This window comes from Euleptes europaea, chromosome 1 (assembly GCF_029931775.1).
Source record: "Euleptes europaea isolate rEulEur1 chromosome 1, rEulEur1.hap1, whole genome shotgun sequence".
NCBI classification, from domain to species: Eukaryota; Metazoa; Chordata; class Lepidosauria; order Squamata; family Sphaerodactylidae; genus Euleptes; species Euleptes europaea.
In genome coordinates this window covers 75,418,839-75,438,847 of record NC_079312.1, presented here as the reverse complement: position 1 = coordinate 75,438,847, position 20,009 = coordinate 75,418,839, and the positions used below count along the sequence as shown (strand labels likewise).

Here is a 20,009-nt window from a genome sequence, read left to right as displayed (position 1 = left end):
TTTAGCTTAATGCACACCCCTAGTCTCCATCCACATACTTGCCCAGATTGACCCTGCTTAGCTTCTGAGATCTCATGACAGGCATGTCTGGGCTATCAAGGTCAGGGCTAATTAATTCATACTTAATGGCAAACTGTGGCCACTATGGTAGCACACCATGGAAGAGGGGGGAGAATGCATGCAAAAAGGGGGACTGTAGGAGGATTAATATTAATATTTGTTCCCATCTAGATCCATGAGAGATATTCCTCAGTGCAACAGAAACTGAGAGATGAAGCTGAATAAATATTTTGTTGCAGACACACAGTCAACTTTTGATCATTTGGGGGCATATCTACTCTTCATCTCTGTACAGTCAGAATTTCATGCTATTTTTTAAAAGCCTTTCTATGGTAGAACGTCCCTGGGAGGTGCACTCGGATGTTTCAATTTGATTAACATTCCAGCAATTAATATTTTAAAAGGCTGGCTTCACATTACCGCTGTGGCATATGCACACAACACAGTCACTTGCAGATGCATTCATAAGGCCTCTCCCTGTATATTATTATTAAGATTTTTATTAAGTTTTTGAATTTTAAAAAATATTAGATTATTAAAACCTTTAGGAGAGAGAGAGTAATAATGGTCGTCGTTTTCAGCTGCTTTAGTATTCATAAAGTTCTAGGAAAGGTCTCCATGTGTTGTGGAATTTAGCATCCCTTGGCTGATGGGCAAATGTTGCTTTTTCTTTTGCAGCAAGGTCTAGAAGGTCTTCCATCCACTTTTCTATAGTATGTGAACTGATTCCCAAGACTGAAGTATTTTAGCAACAATTGTAGCTCTCAGCACCCAGAGTTTTTGAGATGAGTCAAATTTCCAAGAAATAGGAAAGCTGGCTAGGAAAAGTGTTATAGGAGGGAAATCCAGTGTAGGGTCTAAGACAAAGTGTTAGTATCGCCAGTGTTTTTGTGAACAGAGGCCAGGTCAGTGAAATTCCTTATTTTCTGAACACCATATCTCCAGTACATTGAACAGAATATGGACTCTGGGTAACAAAAATACCCAATTTTCAGTACACATGAGTGTGAGGTTAACATTGTACACACTCCTTTAATTTTGGCATTTACTGGCTTTCTAGTGCCAAGCACTGCAAATTTACTGTTGTTGTTATCTACAAACATAAGAGGAGCCCTGCTATATCAGAATAACCAAGATGTCTTCAATGGATGTGTGTGTGTTAAGTGCCGTCAAATCGCTTCCGACTCATGACGACCCTATGAATGAAAGTCCTCCAAAATGTCCTATCTTTGACAGCCTTGCTCAGATCTTGCAAATTGAAGGCTGTGGCTTCCTTTATTGAGTCAATCCATCTCTTGTTGGGTCTTCCTCTTTTCCTGCTGCCCTCAGCTTTTTCTAGCATGACTGTCTTTTCCAGTGACTCTTGTCGTCTCGTGATGTGGATTCAATGGATAGTTTGATCCATTTCACACTGATCACACATGAACACATGAAGCTGCCTTATACTGAATGAGACCATGTGTCCATCAAGGTCAGTATTGTCTACTCAGACTGGCAGCGGTTGTCCTTTGTCTCAGGTGGAGGTCTTTCACATCACCTACTACCTGATCCTTTTAACTGGAGATGTCAAGGATTGAACCTAGGACCTTCTGCATGCCAAGCAGTTGCTCTGCCTCTGAGCCATGGCCCCTTCCCAATCTCATCAGTATATGGCTTTTTAATGTATTTATTACAGATATTATCCACTCTTCAAGCATAGTGATTTACAAAAATCCATAAAAACACTCAATAACAATCAATGAAGTATTAAATATAAAATTCATTATACTACAATGAAAAACGATACAACAACCACAAATTATCCAAATGATAGCCAGAAGGTAAATATTTTGCATCCTTGCTAGTAGGCCAGTAATAAGAAACTCTGAAAGTGATTGCATAGTTCTTACCACCACAGGAACTACTTGTTGGAGTGATGGTTCTGCCAAAAGGAGTGAGTTTCTGGTATGTAGATTCCCAGGCTGTGGAAGGTTTCCAAGGTTGAAATCAGCATTGATCCTGGAAGCAAATTGGCAACCAATGAAATTATTGCATGGATTTATATGAACATGCCACCCAACATGAGATAAGCTACATTCTGGCTCAGTTGAAGTTTCCTGGTTGGAGACCCCACCATTTACTTCCATCCATTGTGAAAACTCCTATTCCTACCCCCTGCTTCCTTAACCTGCTAGTAATCCATAAAAATGCTCATTCTCTTTTCCCATTCTTTTATCCCATAAGTTTATTCAAGAGCTTTTTAAAAGTCCAGATATACCAGATTACCCCATTCACATGCTTCTAAAAGAACTTCAGACTCTTCAGAGGTGTTTCTTCTAGTACCCAGGACAGATGTTAGGCAATTGCTTACTTTCTCCCTCCCTGCAGACCCCTTTTAAAATTGGTGTTTATCTTGATTAACTTCCAGTTCACTTGTAGTTTTAGAGACATTACATTTTCTGTGGTAGAAAAGGAACAATATAACATTTGAATTCTTTAAGCACTCATGTATACGGCATTTGGATTTAGAGATTTCTTAATTTTATCAGTTAAGTCTAGAACAGGGGTGTCAAACATAAGGCCTGGGGGCTGGATCCGGCCCCTGGAGAGCTTTTATCCTGCCCACAAGCCAGCCAAGGAAGCTGCCACCTCCCACTCTCGATCTGGGCTGGCGAGGCATAGCCCGGCCCGACCAAGTGACATTTATGTCATATCCGGCCCTCATAACAATTGAGTTCGACACCCATGGTCTAGAACTTCGCATCTTATTAACTTTACCAAGAAAGCAGCTGAGGGCTGGGCTTTAGCATCTTCCACAGTGGAGACCAATGCAAAGTAATCATTTAGCTTCTCCACAATTTCGTACTCTCTTTCAGCAGTCCTTTCAAATTTCTGCTGTCTGATGGTCCCACCACCTCCCTGGCTGGTTTCCTACTTCTGACATAGTTAAAGGGTTTTTTTAAGAATGTTTTGGCAATTCCTTTTTATATTTTAGCATTTTTCTAATTTTTCAGCAACATTTATAAATAGAATATTTTTGATAATATGTCCCTCCAGTTCTTTTTTACTTGCCTGATTGTCAGCTTACATATGCTTAGTCATAGTTTGTATTCCTTTCTGCGTTCCTAATTTGGGCAAAACTTCCTCTTTTATTTTTTAAAGGGAAGGCTTCTTGCTTTTCTAGAACTTGGCTCATTAACCACGCTGGCATCTTCTTGCCCTTGCTTGCACCTTTCCTAATATGTAGCACACGTTTTTGTCTGAGCTTCCATTATGTTTTTAAATAGCCTCCAGGCATTCTGAACAGATTTGACCTTCTTGACCCTCCATTTCTACTTCTTCTTTAACTTATTCCCTTATTTTTCTGAAGTTTCAATTTCAACAAATTTCGGTATGCCATTTATAGTATTCTAGCACTTTTCCCATACCACATTTTTACAGACTTTGCACCGGAGATTGCAAGCACTGCAGTACAGATCTTTATCATTTGATGAAGGTTTTGTGTTCTTTAGCTGACAGAAAAAAAATATTGTTACCTGTCTGTTGCAGCTACTAGATGAAGACTCATCATATTTGTGCTGTGTCACATTTTCCTGATATTCAATTTTTGATGCAAAAGATTCCATTTTGATTTTTTTCCACAGCTATTTATAGCCATTGTTTTCTCTTCTCTGCTATTTCCTTTTCAATTTGAAAGAGCAGTTTGTAAAACCCCATTGCTGTGTCTTGATTCCTGTTTTTAAAAGAACACAGAGAAATTCCCCACCCAAAAAAACTAGCTAAAAACAGATGTCATTATTCAAGGTACACAAAAATATTTGCAAAATTCAGCTACCGTTACCATTCTACTTTGGTTGAGCACTCAATGATAGTCTATAATAGTAGGCAATCACCCATTTTACAAAAGGCGTAGACTCAGATTCTTGGCAAATTCATTTGATTTCTCTACACTACACTTTATCTGGGTCAGCACTGAAATTCTGCTGATTTAATCAGCAATAGACCTGCAACATGTGGGACTAGTATAGATGCAGTCTTTTGTGGAGCTGCAAATCATACATGGTTAAAGAAAGACACTTTCCCACACTACCAATATGTGGCCAGAAGTCTGCAGCCTGTTTCATGCCCTCTGCGCTCCCAAATCTGCTGCTGTTACATGGGAACAGGTACAACTTCTCTGTTGCTATCCTCAGTGTAGTAGGTGAAGAATGAGGGGAAATACCTGAAGATGGGCAACTTGTACATGCCCAGATATAAAAGATGTTAGAGCTCAGTTCTGCTCTGTAAAGTCAGAGGAAATGGAACAATCCAACGTTTAATCGCTGATACTTGCTGCCCCAGTTTCAGCTACAGAAATCCTTCTTCTGAGGCAGCTACTGAAAGCTCTTGCAAAGGTATTGTCAGGATTTTTAATGGCTGGGTAATTATGAGGATGGATGAATCTAAATTATGCCTATCCAGAGCCCACTTGGCACAGAATGAACTCTACACAGTACACAGGTTGGGTCCAGGGTCCTGCATAGGTGTCGTTTTCCCCATGAGCATACATGCCAAACAGTGCCCCCAGGACTGGTTGATGTCAGGGAAACGGCACGGGGGAAAGGCTGACACATCGCCTTCAAGTGTATTGTCACTGTGCATGCAGAAATTGAGGAGAACCTGCAACCCACGTGTGACTATTACACAGGACACAGGGTGGGGACATCAGTAATCTGTGAATCAATAAGTATAGATTCACAAGATATTTGTTTTAGCCCAAGAGTGCTGTAAACAGCAATGCTGAACAGAGACATGTATCTGGCTATTCAGTATGCTATTTTCCCCCTCAGAAAAGAGTTCTGTATCAAAACAGTAAAACTCAAAATGGGTTTGCTAACTGAGGGGGTTACCGCACTTTGTATTCCTAGCAATGTATTAAGAGTTTGAAAATGTTGTAAAAAACATCGCTTTAAAGGGGTTTTGGATACCACGGCTTATAAATGGTTGGAAGACGTCTTCACAGCTAAAGGGGCCAAACAAAGTGCAAACAGTATTTTTTATAACGTTTTTTATAACGTTTTCAAACTCTTAATACATCGGTGGGAATACAAGTGCGGTAACAGCCTGAGTGACTTATTGATTTAGATATTTATACACCACTTCCCCCCCCCCATAAGTACCCAAACCAGCTCACAACATAATTCTCCCTGCTTCTATTTCATCCTCACAACAACAACCCTGTGAGGCTGAGATACAGAGTGACGGATTCAAGGTCACCCAGTGAGCTTCCGTGGCAGGATGGGGATTCAAAATTGGATCTCCTGGATCCCAGTTTGACACTTTAATAAGTTTGGTCTCACCCATACTCCCTCACACTGTTTCTCCCTTACCCCCTTTTCCTTTCCTTCTCACTCTCTTGGACTCATCTTTTCCTTTCCTGATGCTTAAGAAAAAGCCCAATGATATTGTCGAAGGCTTTCACGGTCAGGGTTCATTGGTTCTTGTAGGTTATCCGGGCTGTGTGACCGTGGTCTTTCCTGACGTTTCGCCAGCAGCTGTGGCAGGCATCTTCAGAGGATTAACACTGAGACACTGTCCTTCAGTGTTACTCCTCTGAAGATGCCTGCCACAACTGCTGGCGAAACGTCAGGAAAGAAAATACCAAGACCACGGTCACACAGCCTGGATAACCTACAAGAACCAAAGCCCAATGATGTCTCCATTTTCAGGTATATGTGCTGTGGGGTTTTTTGCCAACAAGAAGAGTGGCTCTTAAGGTTATGTATAACTTTGACAAAACGACGATTTACTAATTATAAATAAAACATCAATGGTTTTTTTTTAAAAAATTACAAATTCCTAATTCAAACTAATTAAACACATTTTATATTAAAATGCAGTAAAAAATGTAAAAAAAATGTCCAGCAGTAAAAAAAAGAAAAAGAAAAAAAAAGAAAACAGGTCTACTCACCCTCGGCCAGTCTAGAATGTTTTCCTAAAAAGTCAGGTTTTAACTAACTGTTTTAATGCCAGCGAAAGCACAGCCAGCAGCACATCTACTGACCCAGTGGCCCTCACTCTTGAACACTTTGCCAGTGGAAGTGTGCTTGTTTTCATCTTTACTGGAGTGTCAGCAGTTACTTAAAACCTGCCTTTTTAGAAGAGCATTTAAAAGTCAAAACCATAATAAATTTTAAATTAAAAAAAGGAAAGCGTCCTCTAGATTTTCAGTAAAAGATAATAATGATTCTTTTGTACCAAAAGGTGTTTGTCCTGATGGTTTATACTCATTATTGTACAATAAACATTTCATCAGAGACGTGTGTGTGTGAATTCACACCTACCAAATGGTTGTAGACGTGACAAAATCGTGGGCTATCACCTCTTGAGAAATTTTCAAAATGTTTCAAGATACGTTGATCTGCTATTTTCTGTATGTTGAATCTTTATGAGAATATTGCATTTGACACATATCCAGAGTCAACTTGGGAGGTGGTAAGCTCTCCTTCCCTGGAGGTTTTTAAGAAGAGGTTAGATGGCCATCTGTCAGCAATGCTGATTCTATGACCTTAAGCAGATGATGAGAAGGAGGGCCTCTTGGGCATCTTCTGGGCATGGAGTAGGGATCACTGGGGGAGGGGAGGTAGTTGTGAATTTCCTGCATTGTGCAAGGGGTTGGGCTAGATGACCCTGGTGGTCCCTTCCAACTCTATAATTCTATGATTCTAACTCTATTCAAAGAAATCCTGGGAAAATGACATTGAGAGTCTACATTTACAATGCCATTCTGAGCAGTTACATCCCTTGTAAGTCCATTGACTCCAGTGGACTTAGAAGGGTATAATTCTGCTTAGGTATGAACTGCCAGTTTGTGAAAATTGAACTTGCCCTACTGAAAGTTTCAGAGCCTGATTTCTTGACATTTATCTTTCTGCCTATCCTCTACATCTCTTCCGAACACAAACAAGAAACAAAGTAGTGGTTTTTTGTGAAACTGCATCATTCTTCTAGGACTAACAAGAATTGTTTGTGAGAGAAACTGTGCTTTTTTTCCCCCCAGCAGTGAGAAACGAAAACACTTGCTATGAAAATACTCATGAAAATGACTGGGTTACCCAAGGGCTAATTGTTATTTCTGCTCATCTGAGTGTCTTCATGTCAGGATGATGACGTTTTGCCTGCAAGGCTTCTCTGCCTGGCCTAATGGGAACCTGCAAGCTGCTTGGTCCTTAGAGGCCTTTCAAAGATACTGATTTAGAACATCTGTTACTCCTTCCCCCCAAAACCATATGACAGCTGTCTTTTTCTAGAGTCCTGCTAATTTCATGTAGTCCTTTCAACAGATGTGATCAACTAGGTCCCCATGATTCTGAACAGGGTTTTAAAAAAACTTTTAAACATCTCCATTCTTCACATTTAGCAGAATTCAGAAAATCCTTTTTTCCTGGAGGATTGTTCCTTGTTAAGTCTCATCCTTCTACTATCTGTATAAGATCTGCTATGGTTACAGAATCTTTAGGGAGATGTCCTTAATCCTGGAGTTAGCGTTTGTTTCATTCAGTCCAATATATTAGCAGCAAAAATGGATACTACAAAGTTCGAGGAGCATCTGCATTTCAGAGGCTCTTGGTTTAAATGTATATAGACTAAATAAGTCTGCCACTCACAATATATTGACTGCATATTCTCAGAAACTTGGCTTTTTCAAAAGTGAAAACCTGTTCCCAATATGTTCTGACTAGTGACATTTGCCTGAATTTATCTCTGAACCAGACTGAGTTGGTTTTATTCTAGCTCATTAGGGAGAGATATTCAAGATGCTTACTGTTTCTTTCAGAATACATTTTCTCTGTGTCAGTACCTGTGGCCATTCACGCAGTATAAGCTTGCCAGCAGAATCATTATTCACTCCAGCTGTTCCAAAACCATGAAGCATTAGTATTTTTATGCAGTAAATTTTAGATTCGTTCCATTATTTGCCTTCTTGAGAGCCATACATTTTAGCTAATATTGGTAACAAGAAGAGTTGGGGCCCACTTTGAATTTGTAGTAGAGCAAAATCTTATATTGACATGGGGTTATTTTTTCCATTAATTATGATTTTAAGAAAATCACCAACAGCCCTCCTAAACTGGGCACGCTGTTTTATGGCTCTGCCAATGTTTAGAACTTCCATATACAGACAATTTGTTTAACCTTGTTCATTAAAGAAAAATGGAAGTTGCAGTACCGGTAAGCAGAATGAGATACTTTCAGGGCCCTGTCACAGCATTTGTGTAGGTAAATTGCCCACTTTTTTATTAGTTCAAGTTATTTTGGGTGCTTGTGAGTCTTAACAAATTCTCAATCACTTTATGTAATGTATGAAGTTTAGATGATGAGAACTCTAGGAATGTAAACTACTGTTGAGTAATACACCCACCTGGTAAAGGAAGTAGCAAGTGTGTTCTTTCATGGTTATCAAGACTCTAAATTTAATTATGATTTCCGTTGCCTTCTAGATGTCCGCTCTGCAGTCCAACACCCTCACTCGAAAGGTGAAACGAACGCTGCCCAGTCCCCCTCCAGAAGAAGCTCACCTCCCTTTGGCCAGCCAAGCCCACTCACAGATGTACATGCCCGGCCTTATGCAGAAAGGAATGGGAGTGCAGGCCATTCAAGTGACTAAAGCTGGCCTCCTCAAAGACATTGACCGGGACTTGAAGCTGGTGGAGCACGAGTCTACTAAGCTGCGGAAGAAACAAGCTGAGCTGGATGAGGAAGAGAAAGAGATCGATGCCAAGCTGAAGTACTTGGAGCTGGGAATCCATCAAAGAAAGGAGTCTTTGTTGAAGGATCGGAATGTGCGTGATTATCCCTATCTGCGATGCCTGGGAGAGAACAGGGATTACATGTCTGACAGTGAGCTAAACAACCTCCGCCTTTCCAGCTACGAGACTGGCAGCCTCCTGGCTAGACCCAGCACTGCTCCTTCTAATCAATATGCCGATTTCTCCAGCACACAGTACACATCCGCCTCCTCCTATACTCCATATCAGTATTCCTCAGGACAGGCTGCCCCGCCAGCCCAAGCCACATTCCAGCAAACAAGATTTCAGCCCCCGCACTATCCTGCAGCTAGCAATAGCCCTGCTCAAAATGGTTTCCAGGCCAGCCAGATGCCTGCCTATCCTTCCCAAACAACGTATCAGCCGCACAGCTTCACTCCAAGCACCGGGTATCAATCCGATTTGGGCCTGCAGAGCCATCAAGGCTTCCGGCCCCCTTACCAAGCTCAGACCACGTATTCCAGCCAGACACCTTTGCAGTCTGCTCAGAGCACTCTCTTTCAAACCCACGCAGACACACACACAACCTCCCAGAAGCCGCGGCAGACATCTCTAGCTGATCTAGAACAGAAGATCCCCACCAATTATGAAGTGATCAGTAATCCCATTGTGGTGATTTCTGCTGCAACGCCAGAAGTTACATATAGCACCACAACAGTTACCAGCAGCTATGACCAATACAAAGCCCCAGAGGGAAGGCCAACAGACAGGAGTGGTGCAGTTCAAAGTCCCTCCACCAGCTATTCCTCCGACTCTCTCTACACCAACCTGGAGCAAAACATTCCTCGGAACTATGTAATGATTGATGATATCAGTGAACTGACCAAAGAGAGCACCACAGGGGAGGGCCAGAAAGGAGATTTGCACTCACAGAGCAGCAATGGCCGGCATGGTAAAGAAAAGGGTGACCTGGCAGATGCAGACATCTCCAGTAGGCCTTGCTGCTATTCTAAGGGAGAAGAAGAGTCTGAGGAAGATATGTACGATCATCATGGCCCTGACTACCGAGGGAAGAACTACCACAGGGGCCCAGAGAGCAATGGCAGGATGGCTGGTAGCTCTGGTTCCTACTACTATGGTGACAGTGATTACAGGCATTCCTCTCGCCCAGAAAAGCATGGGTCCAGTGTGGGAATGCAGAAACACACTTCTAAAAACTTGGCCCCAGCTGTCATCTCTTCCAAGCGCAGCAAGCATCGGAAGCAAGGTATGGAGCAGAAGATATCCAAATTCTCCCCTATAGAAGAAGCCAAAGATGTGGAATCAGACCTGGCCTCCTATACAGTAACCACGTCAGTCAGTAGCAGCAGCGTAGCATCCAGAGCCAAGAAGATGCAAGATGATATTACTTATGGCCTCAAGAAGAATGTATATGATCAGCAGAAGTACTATGGCATGTCCAGCAGGGATATGATGGAAGAGGATGATAGAGCATATAGTGGTGGACGATCCAGGTCTTCTGGTTATGTGTCAGAAAAACTGTCAAGCCGAGAGGTCAGCAGCAGGAGCAGATCCTATGAGAGAGAGAGCATGGAGAGGCCTCCAAAAGGAAGCTCCAAACCTTCTTCTCTTAGTATGGGTCAGAGTCGTGGGCGACCTCCAATTCGCACACAGACTTCAGAAGAGGAAAGCCCTATCAGTCCTTTGGGGAAATCTGTGGGCGTGTCACGGTCCTCTGGTGGACCCCTCCCTCAGTCTGCTGGAGACAGCTGCTCCCAGTTCTGCTCCAGTCACTCATTGCCTGATGTACAAGAACATATCAAAGATGTGCCAAGAACCCACTATTACAAGCATGAAGAAGGTTATATCATGGATGATTCACACTGTGTTGTTTCAGACAGTGAAGGTAATGGCTACCTGTGGTGACTTACCCCAGAGCATGCTCAAGCGGGTCATATCTGCAAAGACAATACCCTGGCTGAGTTTGCTTGCCATGTGCCTTTCTTCCCCATTATGCTTTATGTATTGATTGTTTTGTGTTAGCGTTCTGCATGTCCTACTGGTGCTCATTGCTTGTCCAGTGTGATGATGAGCTAAGATTCCTTTTTTATATATATTTTCTGAATGGCTGCTGTGACATATCATGTATGCATGTGATAAGCACCTTGCATTCTTTTATTTCATTGCATGGCTTCAACCTGGGCTAAATTCACACCTTTGGATCAGGAGATTGACTGTGATCTGTTTTTGGTTTCTGAAGCCTATCACTTGGGTCAGGAGGAGACAGACTGGTTTGATAAGCCGAGGGAACCTCGCTCAGAGAGGATGAGGCATTATGGTGGCCACTCCTCATCCTCCCAGAAGAGGGGTACAGTAAAACATACTTATCATGACTATGATGAACCTCCAGATGAAGACTTGTGGCATCATGATGACTACTCCCACCCACGTCATACCTCTTCCAAAGAACATCGACACCATGGAGATTATGGGAGGCATACTTCATCCTCCCGGCACTCCAGTGATGATCTGCCAAGGAGATCATCGAGACAACATCCAAGAGATCCAGGTCGCCATGAATCACGTGGACATGGACAACCCTCTTCCCAGAAGAAAGCTCAGCAAGCAGATATGAGAACTCAGCCAGGTTATCCTTCCAGCACTTCAGAATATTCCCAGCAGTCCCGGCAGCCATCTGGCTACCATCATACCTCAGAGTCCCAAAAACCGCAGAGGCAGGTGCAACATGGGCCATCATCTCAGCAGCCAAAATCAGAGCCGCTTTCCCATCCGCAGCAACAACAGCAGCAGCAAACGAGGCAGCAACAAGCAGGACAGCAGCAGCAGGCTTCAGCCAGGCAGCAACCACAGTCAGGCAGACAGCCTCAGCCGCACCCAACAGCTCCTTCACAGCAGTCTTCTCAGCAGCAGCCCCAGCAAGCCAGGATGCAGCAGCAGCATCAACAGCAGCAACAGCCACCGCAGCAGCAACAGCAGCAGCAGCAACAACAACAGCAGCAACAGCCACCGCAGCAGCAACAGCCGCTGCAGCAACAGCCACCACCGCCGGGGACCCAAGCCCAACCCTCCACACGGCCAGCCCAACAGCAGCCTGGGCAGCCCCAGCCGCTAGGCAAACCACAGTCAACCGTCCAAGCACAACCTAGCGCACACCAAGCAGGACCAGTAAGTAGCACTTCTCCTTTACTTACTGCCAGTTATAGAGTAGGCAACCACTGGTGCAACCACTGGCTGCACCATGTCTTGGCCTACAACAAGGTGAGAATACTGGACAGAACAACAGGAGAACAATGCTTTATTTTACAGAATGGGATGTTTGCAGAAATGTCAGTCACTGACTGTGCATGGATTTTTGTCCAGTTCAGCAGGCAGTATTACGCAGTTCGAGTGGGAATCTGCAAGGCATCTGATTTCCCCTCCCTCGCTATTTTCCCACTATTTTTTTCTTTCCCTTACCTTAAAGCCCCCATAACATCTTCACTTTTTCCTGCTTCCTTCTCTCCTTCTAGGGTTGCCAATCTCCAGGTGGGGTCTGGAGATCTTCTGGAATCACAACAGATCTCCCAACTGCAATGATCAGTTCCCCCTTAGGGTTGCCAGCTCCAAATTGGTAAATCCCTGGAGATATGGCGGAGGAGCTTTGTTGGGCAAGGTTTGGGGAGGGAAGTGAGTTCAGCAGGGTGTAATGCCATAGACTCCACCCTCTAAAGCAACCATTTTCTGCAGGGGAACTGATCTCTATCATCTGGACAGCAGTTGTAATTCTGGCCCTCACCTGGCAGTTGGCAACCCTAATTCTCCTGGAAGAAATGGCAGATTTGGAGGGTAGAGTCTATGGCTTTATACCCATCTGAGGTACCTTCCCTCAAACCCCGTTCTCCTCAGGCTCCACCCCCAAATTATCTAGGAATGTCCTAACCTAGAGTTGGCAACCCTATCTCCTTCCACCCATCAGCCAAGCTATCTTTAGTTAAATTGTGGAACTCCCTGCCCCAGGATGTGGTAATGGCTGCCAACCTGGAAGGCTTTAAGAGGGGAGTGGACATGTTCATGGAGGATAGGGCTATCCATGGCTACTAGTTAAAATGGATACTAGTCATGATGCATACCTATTCTCTCCAGGATCAGAGGAGCATGCCTATTGTCTTAGGTGCTGTGGCACACAGCCAGGGTGCTGTTGCTGCAGTCGTCTTCCTTGTGGGCTTCCTAGAGGCACCTGGTTGGCCACAGTTTAAACAGACTGCTGGAGTTGATGGGCCTTGGTCTGATCCAGCATGGCTTTTTTATGTTCTTATGTTCTTATCTGCCCCTCTAAAGCTTTCCCCTCTCTACCTAGCCTCTACCTCGGAAAAATGTGGCCCAGTTGTGTGGTGCTGGCCACTGGGCCAGGCCCACTTGCATGATCGGAAACCCTCAAGGACTTGTGGGGGGGCATCTCACTTTCCCTTCTATCCTCTTCCCCACACTGTTTCCTCCTTCTCCCCCCTGACAATCCCCATATCCTCTCTCCTTTCCCATCCCCATTCTCCCCTCAGCCATTCATCAACCTGCCTTTTATCTACTTCCCATCTTCAGCTATATTTATTTTTTATTTACTTCATTTATACCCCACCTTTCTCTACAGTAGAGACCAAAGCAGCTTACATTGTTCTCCTTTTCTCCTTTTTATCCATGTGAGGTTAGGCTGAAAGTGTACGACTGGTCCAAAATCACCCAGTTAGCTTCCATAGCAAGATGGAGATTCAAACATGGGTCTTCCAGACCCTACTGTGAAGCTCTAAACACTGCACCACACTGGCTTTCATAGGGTAGCTGCTATTGAAGAGTAGCAAGCAGCCAGGCCTAGTTGAGTCATGCAAGTCGGGTGGTATCAAGTCAACCAGAGGTTGCTTTCCAATCTAAGGTTGCCAGCCTCCAGGTGAGACCTAGGGATCATCCAGAATTACAACTAAACTCCAGAAAATAGAGATATGCTCTCCTGGAGAAAATGGCTGCTTTGGAGGGTGGACTCTATGGCATTACATCCAGCTGAAGCCGTTCCACTACCCAAATCCTACCCTCCTCTGATTCCACCCACAAATCTCCAGGAATTTCCTAATCTAAAGCTGGCAACCCTAGTCAGGTCTGGCCCAGATGAGTCCTCCCCAAAGGCCCAAATAGGCCTGGAAAGGGCCCTGCTCCCTCCCATGCCTTTTTACTCACAGAGACCCAGCTTTAGAACCAGTGGTTGCCAAGCAACAGCCACTGGGGGAATCCATGGCTTAAAGCTATGTGTGTGTATAAAGTGCCGTCAAGTTGCAGCCGACTTATGGCGACCCCTTATAGGGTTTTCAAGGCAAGAGACTAACAGAGGTGGTTTGCCAGTGCCTTCCTCTGCACAGCAACCCTGGTATTCCTTGATGGTCTCCCATCCAAATACTAACCAGGGCTGACCTTGCTTAGCTTCTGAGATCTGACGAGATCGTGCTGTACCATGCTGCCTTCCCTCCGCTTAAAGCTATAGGTGCTCCTTTTATCATTTTGGTGTTGTTGTTTTTTAACTCCCCGGTGTTGTTGTTGTTTTTTAGATTTCATGTTTTTCTGCAAATCTCCTTTTCAGGTTTGTAGAAAGATCTGTCTTTCCCATTCACAGCTCTAGTCATCAGATTTAAATATCCAATGATTTGGCCAACCCCTATTAGAATAGAAGATAATCTTCCCGGCAGATGTATTACAGGAACTGATAAAGGTCTTCGAATGTTACAAAGGAGGTGTTCTGCTCATTGACACATTTGAAGGCAGATTTGTAAAGAGCCATCATAGATCATGTGCACAAGAAAAGACAAGAATTGGGAATGGACCCTAAATCTGAGGTTTTACACTATAAATGTTTACCCTTGGCTGAGATCATAGCTGGTGCCTCAGAAACACTGAGGGAGGACAGCACCTGATGGAGAATAGGGGTTCTTAGAGGGCAGATTAGTGACAACCAATGACTTGACAATTAAATTTTGGGGAATAAATCTAAGGGGACATACTGAGGTGGAGAGTACCTTTCATATCACAATTATTTGTCTCTAATTTGCACCAAGATAGATTAATGTATGGGTGTGAAAGCTGGACAGTGAAGAAAGCTGATAGGAAGAAAATAGATTCCTTTGAAATGTGGTGTTGGAGGAGAGTGTTACGGATTCCGTGGACTGCCAAAAAAACAGATCAGTGGGATATAGATCAAATCAAGCCTGAACTGACCCTAGAAGCTAAAATGACTAAACTGAGGCTATCGTATTTTGGTCACGTCATGAGACGACAAGAGTCACTGGAAAAGACAGTCATGCTAGGAAAAGTTGAGGGCAGCAGGAAAAGACGAAGACCCAACAAGAGATGGATGGACTCAATAAAGGAAGCCACAGCCTTCAATTTGCAAGATCTGAGCAAGGCTGTCAAAGATAGGTCATTTTGGAGGACTTTCATTCATAGGGTCGCCATGAGTCGGAAGCAACTTGATGGCACTTAATACACACACACAATTTGCACTGTAATTTTGCTGCCCAGCACCTGGGCAGAAACTTTTTAAAATCTTTGTTTACTATTACAGCCTAAAACAGAACAGACAGATGCATCCAAGCCTACCACAAAAGTGCCACAGGTGGGGAGAGCACCCCAAACACAGCCACAGGGAACAATCGCAGGAGGTAAGCAAGCTTTCTTCTATCACAAATGGCTCCTTTTCAGCAACTATCACTGGAAGGAAGACATACCTGCAACTGACTTCGGCTCAGTTATTATTATTGTTGTTGTCACTGTGGTTGTTATTATTACTGTTATTAAGGTTCATTTTGTGATCAGGAAATTAAATTCCAAAACCATTCACTACAGAGAATGACAGGTTCATAAGCAAGGTCAAGCAGATGGTAAATGCCTTTGATCAGTCCATCATCTAACCATGGTAGTACAGAGAATATGCTGATCAGTATAGAATTAGCATTGCACAAATAATAGAAAACGCAAAGAAGATGCTTGAAAGCACATAGAGAACATTGATCTGTTTTCCATAGCTGTAAGGACTACATGTTCTTCCACTGGAAGAGAAAGAAGCACTAGTTCAGTTGAGGATGGGCCAGTTTAAAGTAATTTCATACAGTTCCAGTTTAAAGTAATTTCATGTGGTTCTGTACTGATATCTCACCAACTATGTAATGCATATTCAAATGTAAGTATTGTTATACTCTTAGAAATATTGTGACCACCATTTTCACCATTTTCCTGGTCCAGGTAGTTGAATAAAAATCATTTATGACCTTGAAATACGTTGGGGTGGGGAGAATGCAATCCAAAGGACAGTTTAAAATTCTGCAAATTGCCACCTAGACCTGCCCTAAGTGATTGGGGTACCCATTTAAACACATTTATATGGTTTCCCCCAACAGGCATTAAGCTGGGTCCTAAGCCAGCTGGAGCGCCCACTTCTGCCAGCGCAGCAGCTGGTCAGCCGGGAGCAGAAGGAGAGAGCGTCTTCTCCAAAATTCTGCCAGGAGGTGCAGCAGAACAAGCAGGCAAATTGACTGAAGGTGAGAGAAGGCCTTTCTTGGAGACCTGTCCCAAAGCATGAGGGATGGGCCTCTTCAGGCTCACACACACGGAACTGCTCAAATCAGGGCCGTCTTAACAGCATGATAAGCCCCCAGGCAGAGCAGTGCACTGGGGCCCCTACCTACACAACCACTCACAGGAATAAAAATGTAAATGTTTGATAAAATTAAAGAGATATTTATTGGTACTTCCAACAAAATCAGCGTTTAAACATTTAAAAACATGCTGTACAGCAAAGGCTAATCAACACAAACGTTTGAACAATATAACATGATATTTATAGTTTAGTATTTATTTATTCATTGACAGCAACTCACAACATACATAGATTAGCATGGGGCCCCTATGCTCGTGGGGGCCCCAGGCAACTGGCCAGCATTCCCATGCTGGCTCAAATTGCAGGAGGACTGGCAGGTCTATAGAGCAACTAACCAGAGGAAACAGAAGAACTATATGAAAAGGGGGAATGGATAGTAGTTCCACCAAAGAAGCCAAATCCTTTAGCATCAGAGACCATCAGCGCTGCAGGATGGTTAGTCCTTTGGCTTGCAAGGATTGCTAAAGAACTCGTACAAACAAAATTAAGCTGCCAAGCTGAGTTAAACAGTGGCTCTGCCTGGCCCAGTACTGATAAACAGGGATTAGTAGGGTCGCTAACCTCCAGGTGGTGACTGGAGATCTCCTGGGATTACAGCTGATCTCTAGGCGATAGAAATCATTTCACCTAGAGAAAATGGCCACTTTGGAAGGTGGATTCTATTGCATTATACTCCATTGAAGTCCCTCCCTTCCCCAAACCTCACTGTCCTCAGGCTCCACCCCCAAAATCTCCAGGTGTTTCCTAACCCATAGCTGGCATTCCTAGAGATTATGCATTTCCCCGGCATTTCTGTTATAGATCCTTTGACGTAGAGATGCCAGAGATTGAACTTTAGGACCTTGAGTTCCTCTACTAAGTTAAGTTCCCCATAACACAGCTCCAAACTGAAAGCTAAATGCTCAAACAATACGAGACAATATGGGAATAAAACAAGTTTCATCATAGAGATGTGAGGATAAAGATTGATAACTTAGATAGATATATGAAGGGGGTGATGTCTATGGAATAAAAATTGGTTATATAACTAAACAGTGGGATAGAAATGAAAGAAGGCAGATAAGGCTGATAACAAGCCATTCTCTGGAAGCGGATGTTCTACTTCTTCAGGCATTGATTTCTCTTTTCTTTATACCCATAGCTGTGTCAGCTTTTGGCAAAAAATTCACATCGTTTTGGTGAGAGAATGCCACCAGGTGAGTCACTTTTGGTCTTCCATATAAACAACCACCAATGATTTTAGAACTGCCAGACAAACCTCAAGGCACATATCCTGTGCCCTGGCCACTGCGATCCTCCTTCAGTGAATTCTTACTTGAGACTTTGATTACATTGCAATACTACAATTGCCCCCAACACCTGGACTTGAGGTGAGTTGTCTGCCCCCTTAACTCAAGAACCCATCCAATTACAGACACCTTCTTTTCCTTTCTTGTAGATTTTCCTTTGTCTTTCCTAATAGTAACCCCCCCTCTCTCACCCTAGCAGGAGTTTTGGAGAATACATGAAGATCACATCACTGCAGTGGAAAAACCTATGAAGAATAAAGTGGATTCAGTCTGCTGCTCCGGACTCTGGGTATAAGAGTGAGTGTCACCCAGCTGCTTCTAGACCTCCATCTGGCTCACTTTGTTGGGGGCGGGATCAGATACTGGGTAATTTTTTTTACCTAATCCTCATACTGTCCCAGATGTGAGGCACAACACAGGAGAGATATTTGTTTTACTCACTCACATGATATCCTTCTCTGCTTACTGCAATTTGCCACTTACTTTAAATAAATTGACCCACATCCAGTCAAGCATGTGTTCTAATACTGCTAAACACTTGCTTAATGTTCGCAGCATATTATATACACTGTGAAGAATTACAGGGAGTCCTTGCCCTTACAAACTGTGTTATGTAGAAATTACTGGCATGGGAGAGTGAGGAAGAGGTGAGGGACAAAATGAGAAGCAGGAACAGTGACGGGAGCATCCAAAGGGAATGAAGGAGCAGGAGAGATTTGGGTGGGACGGTCTAGCAAAAATTGTGTGAAAGAGAAGGCAGAGGAACTTGAAAGAGGAAAGGAAGGCACTGAAAATCGTATTTATTGTTATTTCTATAGCGAATTGAGAGGCCATTCCAGATACAGGGAGCTGCATGATGGGAGACACAGAGACAGAAATAAACAGACCAAGGGAGCTGACGGGGCATGAGCTAAGGCAGAATGGAGGGAGAGAGAAAATGGGTCTGGCAGGAATGTAGTTGAAGATCAAAGAGTGAAGAGCTTTAGAAGAATTAGAATCTTGAAATTTGTCTGAAATGTGACAGGAAGCCAGTGCAGCGACTTGTGAGACTTCTGCAGGAAATGGAATAGACAAGGAGTGGGAGTTAACAAAGGAGGCTGTTTGAAAGATGGGAAATCCAGGAGAGGACAGTCCTCCAGAAACCCAAGGAGAAGCTGGAATCCAGGAGAGTTTAACTGATGGTGTCAAAGGTGGAATAAGGATCTGGAAGGAATAAGGAGATGGATGTAAAAAGTCAGAATATAGAGCCAAGAACCCAAGTTGGTAGTAAAAACTGGTGAGCTGCAGATTGGAATGTGCTTGTGTGAGATAACAGTCATGGAGTTGGCAAGTGTGAGACAGTTTGAGACAGCCTCGATGATTGTTAGAGGGGAAATTCAGAGGCAGGGAGATCAGAGATGCAACAGCACTAAAGGAGAAGATGAAATCTTTTTTAGGGGAAGGGCTGTGGCTCAGTGGTAGAGCGTCTGCTTGATATGCTGAAGGTCCCAGGTTCAATCCCTGGCATCTCCAGTTAAAGGAACCAGGCAAGTAGGTGATGTAAAAGACCTCTACCTGAGACCCTGGAGAGCCACTGCTGGTCTGAGTAGACAATACTGACTTCAATGGACCAAGGGTCTGATTCAGTATAAGGTAGTTTCATGAGTTCAAATCATGGGTGAAGTGAGGGGGAAAGCAAAAGGCTGCTGCAGCCAAGGTATCATTACTTTGAATGTCCAGATTCCCACAGATCAGGGAAGAAGACTGTGAAAGGAAAGGAAGAAGTGAGAGTAGAAATAACATAAAAGCCACAGCAAATGTTTCATATTTGTGCGTCAGGGCATCTTAATCCCTTAAATGCTTTAGGACAGGTACTCTGCCATGCGCATAAAGTGGTCAGCATGATGTCCAAGCATAGCAGACGGCATAACAAGAAGCACAAAATGAGGATATTTGCTTCTGATTTTGTACCCAGTGGGACCACATCCTCTAGCATTCATTTTCAGTAGTACACAGCCATGGCCGTTATTGGAGCAGCAGCTATGATTTGGAACCTGCTCAGTGGAGGCAGCAAGCACAATCTTCTGCTCTGTCAGCAGAAAGCAAAGGCTGTTATAGGGGAGAGAAATAGGGAATCATTTTATACATTGCTGTGCTGAGCTCCCCCCCCTGCCAAAAAAGGGTATGTGGACCATATGCAGAATATTTTCCCTTCACAGCAGAGGAAAGATACATGGCAAGCACTTATGCTGCCTCTGAGATGCA

The 20,009-nt window shown here is 43.6% G+C and overlaps 1 protein-coding gene and 1 non-coding gene across 2 annotated transcripts in view; both read left to right on the top strand.

Moving 5' to 3' along the window:
- The window catches only part of BSN (bassoon presynaptic cytomatrix protein), a 253,495-nt gene that overhangs the window by 232,499 nt on the left and 987 nt on the right, over positions 1-20,009 (top strand). The window contains exons 6-11 of the mRNA XM_056852460.1: positions 8,520-10,692; positions 11,047-11,972; positions 15,385-15,481; positions 16,217-16,357; positions 17,618-17,672; positions 17,965-18,062. Of these exons, the coding sequence (XP_056708438.1) occupies positions 8,520-10,692; positions 11,047-11,972; positions 15,385-15,481; positions 16,217-16,357; positions 17,618-17,658 (3,378 nt within the window). The 3' untranslated portion in view covers positions 17,659-17,672; positions 17,965-18,062. The remainder of the gene's footprint in view (positions 1-8,519; positions 10,693-11,046; positions 11,973-15,384; positions 15,482-16,216; positions 16,358-17,617; positions 17,673-17,964; positions 18,063-20,009) is intronic.
- TRNAI-GAU (transfer RNA isoleucine (anticodon GAU)) lies at positions 19,209-19,277 on the top strand. Its single transcript has one exon. It is a non-coding gene; the product is annotated as a tRNA-Ile (tRNA).